At 40.4% G+C, this 12505-nt stretch overlaps 1 protein-coding gene across 8 annotated transcripts in view; it reads right to left on the reverse strand.

Moving 5' to 3' along the window:
- Positions 1–12505, reverse strand: part of LOC125764298 (amyloid-beta-like protein) — a 71365-nt gene that overhangs the window by 27966 nt on the left and 30894 nt on the right. For all 8 annotated transcript variants that reach the window (XM_049428425.1, XM_049428422.1, XM_049428420.1 and 5 more), the window contains exons 4-5: positions 6935–7073; positions 3090–3311 (exon numbers count right to left, since the gene is read on the reverse strand). In XM_049428425.1, coding sequence (XP_049284382.1) covers positions 3090–3311; positions 6935–7073 — 361 coding nt within the window. The remainder of the gene's footprint in view (positions 1–3089; positions 3312–6934; positions 7074–12505) is intronic.

The following is a 12505-nucleotide window of genomic DNA, read 5'->3' on the forward strand; positions in this document are numbered from 1 at the left end:
ATATTTGTCGCATTTGTGTGAGAAATTGATCATGATTCAAAATATTGTTCGTTATTCAGTATATTCCGTTTTATCTATACTTCACATAATTCACGGATCTTATCACGAACTTGGGTTGAATCACGTATTTAATACTCCATTGACCAGAACATACAGTAATCCGAAAGAACAATGTCCGGGCTTTAAATGTGCGAGGGTAAAACTTTACACCTCACCGTTTCTAAGTACTTCATATCCGGTGCCTCGCCTCACATTGTGGTATTAACGCACCAATTGTCGTCGGTAAAACTGCCAGAAGACAGCTCACAATACACTACATTTATCCTATTATTATTGTCTACTTCACGCTTTTTTATTGCAATAATTAGATTGATAAGATAATGTTTCAACTTTATGCAAAGAAGGCAATTCCCTAGCTAATTTTTGGAACTAAACATTAGCTTTGAAGGCTTCTATGTATGCGGTCCGCGTGCTGTAGTTTGGAGACTAAAATCCTGCGCATTTTTGGACACTTTACTTTATTTTAAAATAATGAAAAACAACTTAAATATTACCAATATTTTTTGTGCCTTTTAAAAATGGTTGACTTTATTGCAATTTTTCAAAAATAATCTTTCCACGATTAGGAAAATAATGACAAGTTCCTTGCGTGCTGTGGCGTATAAATCTCTTTACTGTTCGCTTAAAAACATAGTGATGTGGTTAACATTGATCAATTATGTTCCGTTTGTTAGTAGAAAACTGCACATTCATATAAAACCGAACATGATTTATTCCGCTTCACTGCACTACTACCGTAAGTGTGTAAATGGCTGTAGCAACATCTCGTTACGGGTAACTTCCATCGCGTGGATTAAACAACCGTCATCGGTTTGCAAGCCGTCCAGCTATCACATTCGGTAAAATTAGATCGTTTCGGCATCACCAGTGTGCTTTTTCTGGAACCAACACACATACAACAAGCGTTACACATTTCGCTTCAGGACGCAGTAGATAATCAACTCAATAATCGGGAAGCTTGCCGTCAGATCCGGTTCCATCTGGGAAGCTTTACACTGCCGCCGTTTTGGGTGCCCGCCGGTTCGGCCGGATCACACCACCCATAAGAAAGGGGGAGGTCATGATCTTAAGGGTGGAGTGTGTGATTAACACTGCTTAAACTCGTTTGTACCCGGTTTGCTCACATTCATGCTATCATGCTTTCAGTATTCCGGGCAAAAACCGGACCCATTCCAGTTACCCAGAAAGCTACCAGCGATTGCAGTTTTGCAGCACCAGAAGCATCGGTGCCAGAGAAACAGATTTTCCGGAGATTTATTTGCATAATAATAACATTTAAATTGTACCCGAACCCCGACCGTCCAACCAAAAACCGGGTCGACCTTAGTCCGGGTATGGTAGGCAAACATCATCCAAACAGCTATTTTGCATCGTTTGTGTGCGTAATCGTTTTTGTTCCGGTCCATGTGGCTCTGTGGGTGTGTGTTTGGAAGAGTAGAAACATAAAAAAGGGACTTTTCGCTCGTTTTCCCCCTGTCAAACTGCCGGGAACATGGGGAAGAACGGTGAATGTGAAATGTGCCCGAAAAGCATGCTGCTGGAGGTGTCTCCTGGCGGTTTACTCGCGTCAGCATCAACGTGCATTTCTGCATGTCTTCATTGTAAAGGGATGGACATGGAAAATGTACATACGCCTGTGTGTGTGTGAATGAGTTTTCGGAAAAGCTTTTCTCACGCCCTAGCAGGTTAGGGACATCGGAAGGCAGCTTGCATCCGTCCAGCTATCTCCGTGCACTCACATGTCTTTTCACCCTTCCAAGAGTGCCGTGCCACATCGGGTGAAAGGTTGCGTTGGATGAACCACACCCATTTTGCTGTCGGGTTCCGTTCTACCATTACTCGGGGATTGAAAGATGACGCGAAACGAGCCGGGGTAATATTATGCAAATTTGATGCACTCGGAAAACTTTTAAAAGACAATCCAGGGCTCTAGGGATCGTGGGTGGAGATTGTTTTTTTTTGCTTCTTTTCATTTTTCCTTTTTTTTTGTTTTTGGGTGGAAGGAAAACTACATCACGGGTGGAGAAGGTCGCACCGATGTGATAAAGTTTTGGCCGTTTTGTTTGTTGTTCGTGGTCCACTGTGCGTGGTATCGGTTCATTTTTGCTTACTTTCAGTGTCCATTTCAGTTTGTTGCTTTGTTTTTGTTTGCTTGTTTGTTGTCGAACAGTGTCATTATTATGCTGCTACTGCGCTACTCTGTTCTATATTTCTTGCCCTTTTTATCATTGTGTGTTGGCATGAAAGCTATTTTTCATTCGGTGGTTAAAATTGCACCGCGCGACCCGAAAGAAAGCTTTTCCGAAAAGAAAAACCCCATTTGTTTTACTAGCTTTTGCCTTGTTAGAAACCTAGCAACTTTTACCGGCTGGTTCACTCACATTGTTGTATTGGTTTGGTGGAGTCATATTATTCATATTTGCGCCTCCACTAGCGGTACCAAACAATCAACCTTTTGCTGAAAAATGTTTCCTTCCGGCCAGCGCCAACAAGTACTATTTTTCATTTGCATTCCTTTGCCCTTTGTCACTTGCTGGCAAACGAACACAATTTTCTATCGATAACACCAAGACAAAGCGAACTAGATGTCGCTGTGTCGTACTCACTCGGTGATTTTTGCGATAGCGCGTCCACGGTACGTGTCGGCAAATGACCTGCGGAAATAATTTCGGTACGCGTGTTCACGCAACGCTTTTCGGAGATGTGTTTTTTTCTTATACTATCACTGGTCAGTATCACCATTGGGCACGGTTTTGCTTTATCGCACAAGCTACGAAACAATCAAAATCCGCGGGCGATTCTGTTCCCGTGTTTCACAAGTGACACTTTTTATTTCTCGCCTACTCTCGCACTGATTGGCCTCGGTACAAATTGTGCCACCGGCGACATAAAGTGCTCTCGAAGCAAATGATGAAAAAGGTAGGCAGAAATTTTGCAGTTCACTTCAACGTGGGGAACCGTTTGAAACAGAAACAGGAGTAATGTTGGATTGTTGAGGATACAGAGGATCGAGATATTTATCACCTTACCTTTGAAGTGCTTCGGACAGCAGACGAATTCTACGCCGGAGAAGAGCGAAATGCCGCAGGGCAGCAGCATGGCGAAGCTACGCATCTGCATGTTGCGATCCTGGCAGGCGGCCGCACCGGTTTGGTTCCACCTGACGAAGGGCCAGCAGCGGGACGCGTTGTGAATGTGATCGAACAGGCAACCTTCCGGTACGAGCAGCGCATCCGACTGGAATGGTCCCTCTGTGGAGGAGTTGAATGTATAGAGAACATAAGCATACTTTTTTCGTCTGGACTTGTGATATTGATTGATTGAATGACATACGCTCCGTTAACGTAGGTCAAACAATTACTAGAAAAGGATTATATAGGGAAAACGGATAGTAGAAGTAGTAGTTGTTGGTGAAATGGTGTTTACGCACAAGTATTAAAATAAAAAAAATTAAACGAAAGCATACAAAATTTAATAGGTACATAACGTTATCAGTTTAAATCGAACAGTAACTAGGACAACAGTTGGGCAACATCATTCCATGATTGGTTCATACCGCAAGCTCTGCTTTTACATTGTGAGACACTTGGTTTCTTGGCAGTATACAACCAATACGACAAATTTAATTATTTCTTCTTCTGGATAAAAGCTAGATCAATGAATATACGCCTTATTACGCTTATAGAACAGCATAGTAACTTTGTTGCGGAAATTAAAGATGAAGACCGAAGCAAAGTGATCATCGTTCCTTCAGAAGTTGGGAGCAACTGGCGAATCGGTGAAGAATTATTAGGCAAGATGTACATTGCCATGCGAAAAATGTTATTCAAGGCCTTCCACCTTTCATCAACAAACAATTCCAAGAAGAAGCAGTGTCTGGTGAGGTGTTGGTGAACATTTTTTCTCTGACGAAACGATACTCTAGGATCATGATAGATGATCAAAGCTTCTTGAATGATAATGATATCAAGTTATTGAGCACAAGGTCTTTATTTGGTTTACAAGTGGAGTAAAGGAGAATGTCCTTTCTTTCAGGATGTGTAGTAATTCGGGAAAAGAGCACGAAGTAGTTGCCTTAAGTAGTATGAGTATGTGCACTTTTGGAGTAACCTGGCGTCGCCCTCGAAGTGAATTCAAGAAATTACTGATGAAAATGGGGTTTTCATACATTTATGGTTTGAGAAGTCTTTGGAAAGGTTTTTGGCGAGGAGTTACATGATAAACATAGTATTTAAGTAAAGTTTACTGCATTTATTCATTTCAACTAGATTTTCATCGCCACTCGAAATTAGCCCATTTTTAACAATACACTATGCACCGCCATTTAATCACTTTAAATTCCAAAATTAAGTTTAAAGTGGCTCTATCGTTTAAAAATGACGTAGGAACGGCAATGAAAATTTAAAAAGATAAATAGAAAACCATTTCACCTAACTGACACAGAGCTGCGCGAAATTCGAACAGCACTCTGATGTTGGACAATCAACACGACATGATACTTTCATGTCAATTCATTATCCCCCAAAAACCGTCAGCACTATGCTGCAAACCGGTCGCACTCGTTGGGAACGATTGGAATGTCCACAAAAGAGAAAGAATCACAACAGCTTTGCCGTCGCTAGCTTTCGAACCGTCAGCATCAAAGGACAACAATCTCTGCTAGTACGCGTCGAACGATGGCGATGTATCGGTCAATCGAACCAACCAGTTCTTCTCTAGTTGAACTAGAGCATCGGATTTGTTCGATAAATGGACACAAGTGAAGCAGTGACGTTGTGCAAACCAGTCCGCTACGTTGATACAGCTTGAACTTTGAATGTTATTGCCACTATTTAATGAAATGAAAAGACGATAAACCTACCAATATGTTACTCGGTGGTGAGTTGCGTTGCATCAAAATAGTGCAACGGTTTCTATTATTCTGTTTGCTTGTTCGGTTGCTTTATTCATTCGGTTTCGTTCAAAAGCCAATTATGCATGCGCTCCGTTTGCGCAAAACTGTTCATTGCGTATTGAACAAAACAAAAAAAGGAGGTAAACTAAATGGGTGAGTTTGTTAAAGTGATTGCCACCTTAAAGCTTCGCATTAATACGGACTGTAACTGCTTACACACGCTTGATGCAATTCATAACACACCAACTAACGAGCAAAGAGCTTTATCGCATATCGGTCATTTGTGGGTGATAGATTTTTTTCCTACAACCATCAAACTGTACTCAAATTAACTCACTAATGCGTTTATGGCTACCGTTTATGATTTCCAATTAGTGTACTGCCACACAGTAGTGGGTCGTTGTGCTTTGTTTTTTTTGCTATTACTTCATTCATGTGCAACCTTCCGTGGAAAACCTTTATCCTCGCCAACCAGTCAACGAACCGATAACGCCTAGTGACAATTGGTAACGGCAAACGTCGCACACACCGGGTAACGATGAAGGGCCGGGCAACGTCGCCCGTTGCATAAACTGTTTGCCAGCCGAGGTGTCAATAAATGGATTGAGAATGGAAAGTAATTCAATTACGGATGATACGAGTTCAGCTTCTGTGATGCTTTTATTAAAATGTAAATTGGTTTTTGTTCGCGATTAGATCATTGATTGGTGATAAATTCAATTAGACTACCAAGCGGACGAAGCAGTAGCCATTTTGTGTTAGAAATGATGCGAACAGTGTGGACAGTAAAAAAAAATAAACGCTTGCTTCTCCGTATTTTGGCACGCACGCTTACAGCATAATTTCACGATAGCCAACTGGCAAAACATTATCTCCGCTAGCTTATCGTACTTTACACACGGCGTCGACGTTGGGGATTAATGTTTGAAACATGTAAATTTTCCGCCCATCGTTGGTGAAGCTTTAGGAGAAAAAAAATCCCTAACCAACCAACGTTACTGGAATTGTGCTGTATGGGAAATAAAACATCCATACTTATCGTGTAACCGACGCGCCACGCTGTCGGCAATGGAAACTCGGCGCTATCGGAGTGTGCCATAAAACACGAGACTGGTTCACTTTTCTCAGATCACTAATTTAATAATGTGTTCTCCATATTTTTACACTTCTTCCATTTTTCTATTTCTTTTTTGTCGAGTTCCATTTTTGCTTGGCAAGAATGCTACATTAGATTTGAATTCTATTTCCTTTCTTTTAGTCAAATCTTAGTCCCGGTGTTTTTGCCATGTTGAAAAAGATTTAGTCCGATTGTACACTGTGAAAGGTGATGTGTTAAAAAATAATGTTCTCGCACTCCTCTAGCCACTGTAATACACTTGCTGTACACGGACACGACACCACCGAGGGGCTCATTTTCTGGCAGATAATACAGGAAACGCCTAAAGAAACATTTCCTTTGTGGTTGTACATCTCTTTCGAGTTTAAAGGTGGTACATCTTTGGGTTTTGTCATTGAGCAAACTGCGTACAACGGTATATTCAACCCCATTTCTGGCTTACACATTTAGCAGCGCTACGGTACTAATGGGAAAAGCTAGTATCTCGTTGCAAATTATGGAGCGATAAGAAATGGGAAAACATCTTCCGGAACGGCGGTGGGAAACGGAAGTCCAAAAAAGCAACTCGGTGGTTTTCCCCTATTATCAGTTAGCGAGATAAATTCAATTTAATGTTAGACGTTTATATTCGTTTCTTTAAAATGAAGGAAGTAACCACGACTCATCACGATTGAAAGGAACAAGCACTAAAGGACGAGGATGAAATGCTGCAAAGTTTGTTGTAAAACTTACGTTTATCTACTTAAATCAACATTAAGCGAATGTGCACACTGTTACCCGCACAACGGTAAGTAACTCAGTCTCCGATGGTAAGTAAACACCATTTTGCACCGAGTGATCGAAGCTTTGGAAAAACTACTTACCGAGACACCGGAACGGTTTAATCCACCGTTGAGCTCCTTTGCACTTGGCTGCATTGAGAGCACCCTGGCGGCACCAACCACCGATCTTTTGATAGTGCGAAGACTCCACAATGTTTGTTATGTCTCGTCCCGGGTATACCTGGAAAACATGAAATAAAAGAAAAAACGAAAATCAATCGATGAGAATCAGTGGAAAAAGGTTGATTAATTTCTACATCGCTGGCAACGGTAGCGATTGACTGTGTTTGAGCCAGAAAGGATTGAAAAGCAATTATGTTTCATTTTTCTATCGCTTAGAATAATCTTGTTGTAGTCGTTCTGGGAACAGTAATGAATTAGGTAAATAATTCAAAGTGTTCTAGTTGAGACTGGTTTTGTTTAATAGGGTAAGTAAGTAAGTAACAAGTTTATGAGATTTATACTAGAGAGCGAGAATGATTGAGTGAATTAAATCTTTTCGATGAGAGAGTTTATTGAAAATTGATCAAAGTGTTATTATCAGTCATTTGCAATTACTGTAAGAAATTTTCATAACGAATATGTAAAATAACTTATGAAAGAGTAATTTCACTCAAGAAAGTGTGACATCACTCACGAAAGAGTCATATCACTCTTGAAGGAATCATTTCACTCTTGAAAAAGTCATGACATTTTTCAACTACCTTTGACTCATTCCTGTGAGGTAGACATCATTTTTTTAACAAAGTAGCTCGTAAAAGTGTGATTCTCAGTCACGAGTCATGACACATTTCGACGACGTTTGACTGACTCTGAAGTCATGACTCTTTTCAACGACCTTTAACTCACTCATGGAAGAGAGACGCCACTCTTTAGTGAAGTAACTCGTTAAAGTGTAAAAAAATATCTCATTAATGTGAGTCATTCGCTCGTAGTTAATTCACCTTAGCGAGCGTATTATTCCCAACCCCCAATTTATACACACTACTACTTCCAAGCGTTTAGAATAGAAAAGTAATTAATACGAAACTTTATCTAGAACGGCTTATAAATCAACATTTAAAAAAGCATCCGAGTTCGTATTTACTTGCGAAACAATGTCCATTCATTCCTCACGGTTTGTTGTGCAAGCTTTGTGACAGTATGATTGTAATATTTCACACCATTTTTCACTCGAATTCAAATTAAATCAACACGGACATTATTTTGCGAAGCGGGCAAAACGAAAACGAACGACTTAGGGATGGCAACGTTTGCCGTCCGTGTTGCTCCAAATTCCCCTTTCCCAACCCTGTGCCGCACACTTTTCTCGAGGCTTATCTTCAACAACTTTTTGTCCGTAGGTCTGCAATCGTTTTCCTCTTTCGCGCACAAGTTTATGGCGTTTGTGACTGTTGATAGTACGATTGTCTGACAGGACCGTTGCTTCGTTCGGTTGGTTTAGTCTGCTTACTTATCGTTACATGTCACTCTTTTGCAAGTATGTTTTTTTATCTTTGTGTGTGTGTCAAACCGTGGTTCGCGAGTAGCAAAAAACTGGTCCGCGGTTTTGCATTTCATGGTTGCGATATCGCTCAGCAGCAGAAGCTCATGATTCACGACCACCATACTTTCACGTGGCCGGAGAAAACAGGAGGCCCCTGCAGGAGAAAGCAATTTTAAGGCGAATCCTGTTTCAGGTCTTCGCACCGTCCGTACCACGAACTCTGACATCCACAGATTCACACTGTCACGCCACGACCATCTCGACGGGTACTCGGAAGCTCATCTTTATCTGCCTAGCAGGCGTGAAATTAAATGATTTTATTCCCACCGGAGCTGTAGGCTTTTGGGAAACTGCTGCTCAACGAACGGTACAATAGCTTAGGGGGTCGGGTGGTTTGAAGTGCTTTTGGGTTGTTTCACCTTCCTCCCCAGATGCAAAATTAGCAGCATATCTGAAATGCCGTATTACGTATAACCAACACGCATCAGTCAGACGACAACAGCAGTGTGGGTTTCCTCAAACTTTTCAGCATTACAAATTCCTCTAGCAAGCCTCAAGCGGGAATCACTGACGACTGTGTAAATCTTGTAAAAAATCGCCTAAGAAGATATGCATACAACATTCTGCCTTCATGGTAATGAGTGATTAAAACCCAAGTTACATCAATACTCTCCCCTGCGGTAAAATGCTAACAAGAATTTCGAAGACGAGAGCCATCGAAAGAGTTAAGGATTAACTAAGCCAAGGCGGTAGAGTAAATTTTCTTTACTAACCTCATCGTTAGTAGTATTATAATCGTATAGCAGGTACTAAAACCTAATAAACTAAACATTGAAAATGAAACGTCCTAAATGAATATTTTTCTCATCCTGTTTGTCGCCATTTTTATTTTCACCACGAATCCTCACGTTTTCCTTACGTGCATATCATTTCTTGCTATCGCTCGAGGGAAGATGTTAATAAGATTGAACGTAATATAATTTGTTTTCCGTTTTTACTTCTTTATAATTTACATTTCCGAGCTAATTGGTATATTGTTAGCATAGCTTTATGTGCTAATCCGGCGAGTAATTAAACTTTTAATTAAATCAATTTTATGGATTTAAGATTTTAAGTAAGAGTTAAGTTAATATTTTTATAATTATAATATTTTTTATGACAACTGTAAATTGCATAATATAATCACAATTATATAAAAAAGGATATTTTATAAGGATTCATGTTATTAAAACGCAATGCATATGTATGTAATAATTCGAAATTTCAAGCCAAATCTGCTTTTTGGGCAGGTGTTTTTGAATGACACAAAAGTCGATCGATTGATTGGGCCTTGGGTCGGTGAAAACTCATCCGGATATCGATTCCGTGATTGCGTATGTACATAAACATACATTTTTCCTTAATCAACATTTCTGCCACTTTGATTCGTTATCCCGAACGTAGAACTTCCTGTAGGAAATACATCATGGAACAGGATGCTCCACATGTCGTACCACAAACCTAGCGAAACTTCCGTACGGTTGTTCGGCGTAATGAATGCGTTGTATTTCCGTGTGATATTGTGAGCATTGGAGAAGTAATTGAAAGTACTGATGAATATTCACCGCATCTTGTAATGAACTCGTACGCTGCCGCTCGATCAATTGCGCATGATGCAATCACTCCCGGATTGTCGGTTTGAAAACTTCTTATACATCCAAATTGAAGCTTATACCAAACAAAGAGTACGAACCATTTTGGAGATGATATTTGCCTCATTGGAATAGGGAAGGAATTTTGTTGTTGGAGATATTGCAGATGATTGAATTGTACATCGAGCTTAAAGCTAGGTTATTGAAAAACATTTGTTGTTATAAAGACTCTTTTTTTTCAAGCTAGCAGAACTTCAATGTCTCATTTTTTTTTCTTGTAAATTTTTGGTTTCAAGCAACTAAAATCAAATTATTTAATGATTGATTTTTGTCAACTCACGATAAATAAAATAACGACTTACTTTGTAAACTTTGTTTTGTCTTTAGAATTTTTACCAATATTAAATTGGTTTTAGTATTAATAAAAAAATTTTAAATTATATTTTGTATTGCTGACAACTTAATAACAAAATACATGAAGGCTTATTTCGTTTCTCGAAACTTTACCTAACATCTTTGCATGTGCGTCAGCCAAGAGATAGAAGCTTTTCCATTATATTGCTACTCCGAACTCGTTTCAACCAGCTAAAGCATCTCGGTGGCTAGTAAAGAAAAGCTGAACACGAAAGTAGTCCTGTTTGTGTTTGATGATGTCTTTAAGACCACCTTAGACGTTATCATGCTCGTTTCTTGCACTCTTTCTCTCTCTCGAACAACCCCCACGTCTTCCTTTCCTTCCATCTCTTCTATCCATGTTTGTTGGAAAATGTAGCAAACCAGTCTACAAAGACATGGTAGACGTGTGGCATATGATGATACGCTTTTCCTCTATATCAATATGCCTGCAGGATTATGTGAAAGAGTTACGAAAGACTTGCTGTTGTTGCAGCTCGCCCACGGCCTTCGTAGCGTACGTTAGCCAACATTGCTGACTGCCATGGCAATGTGTATCATGTGTCGAATTTAGGGCAATTGGGGCCACTTTGGATTGGATTGAGGTCTTTTATTCGCACACGAAACCATCTTGCAATTTCGAACCCATTTTCTAAGCTTAGTGTACGATTTGTGCCATCTCCCTGAGGGGGGTAGGGCCGCTTCTCCTTGGGACTATTTGACCTCACACACTGGCGAATCCGGTAGTGAGCTGCGGGTTTTGTGGAGTGATTCGTTTTGATATGTTTTGCGTTCAATTTCCCGCACAATAATTTTCATTCCACCCCTAGCTCAACGCAACGCAACCGGACTATGAAAGCCTTTAAAGCCATAAATCCGATGGAATCTGATTAATTTATTGCTTTATGATAAACAGTACGCAACGGTCATTTCTCGTCCGTTGTTTTTTCCACCTTCCCCAAAACCGTGCCATGGGGTTGTATTTTCGGGGGCCTGCTACCGTAGTTATTGGTTTATCGTATTAAAAACCAATAGTGTGGGTGTCCTGCAAACATTTTCATTCCGGTTTGCTGACCAGCCAGGGACCGACCAGAACGGCTTACATAACCATTAGCACAGTTGTGGGTGAGCTTTCAGGCTGTGCATATGTGTGCATACAGGCCTGGCCAATCATGCGGTCAGTAGTCGGAAGTTTTTGATCCAATTTTCCTACACGATGAAAACCGATTTGCACTCCCCGGTGGAAACTGAGGCGTAAACCGAGAATATCGGTTAACTATTTTCGGTTCATTTCGTTTTCGGCCAATCATAAATGAATGCCGTTCGGCAGTGGGTTTCTGTGCTGCTGCTGCTGTAAAACACTTCAATACAATCGCAATAATACGTGGTATAATAATTTTTTTTGGCATCGTTTGCCAAGCGCATTTCCTTTGGTTATTGGGGGGAACATGACGATAGTAGATTAGTAGAGCGTAACATCAAATATGTTTACCAACCAAAGAAAAAAAATCGATTTGTTTTATTTTCTCTCTCTCAAACACCATTTAAAAAAGATTATCTACTTTCCTTTCTTTTGTACAAAATCCCATTAGCCGTAATCATTTTCGACTGTCATTTAAATGTCAGTAAAACTGTATCAATAAAGGAACGTACCGCCGTTTGCAGAAAGGCTCATAGTTTCTTCGTTCGAAACAGAATCAAACCCAAAACCCCTGGTACCGGATTGTAGTCGCAAACCAGTGGCAAATAAATAGTGAAATTAAATCAAACCACCAAAATCGAAACCCTTAACGCACTCTAGAGAAGAAAAAAACACTCGAGGACGCGTTCGGAATTATTTGTTTGCCCGCGGTCGGATCAAACGATCGGTGGACCATCGGTTGGGGTTTGTTGGAGCATAAATTTTAAACGCTAGGTAGCATAAATTATGCCAAAAACATCAGTCGTTCCACTTTATCGTTTCGTTTACCTTCCATCCCCGTGCCCAATACGACCAGGACCGCGGTCGTCTCCATGTTTTCCATGTTGGGTGTATCAGTAGCTTTGCCAGGCAAACCTTTTCAAATACGGTCGGTGTATCAGTACTAATACTATGCTTTACCG

Source organism: Anopheles funestus, chromosome 2RL, assembly GCF_943734845.2.
Source record: "Anopheles funestus chromosome 2RL, idAnoFuneDA-416_04, whole genome shotgun sequence".
NCBI classification, from domain to species: domain Eukaryota; kingdom Metazoa; phylum Arthropoda; class Insecta; order Diptera; family Culicidae; genus Anopheles; species Anopheles funestus.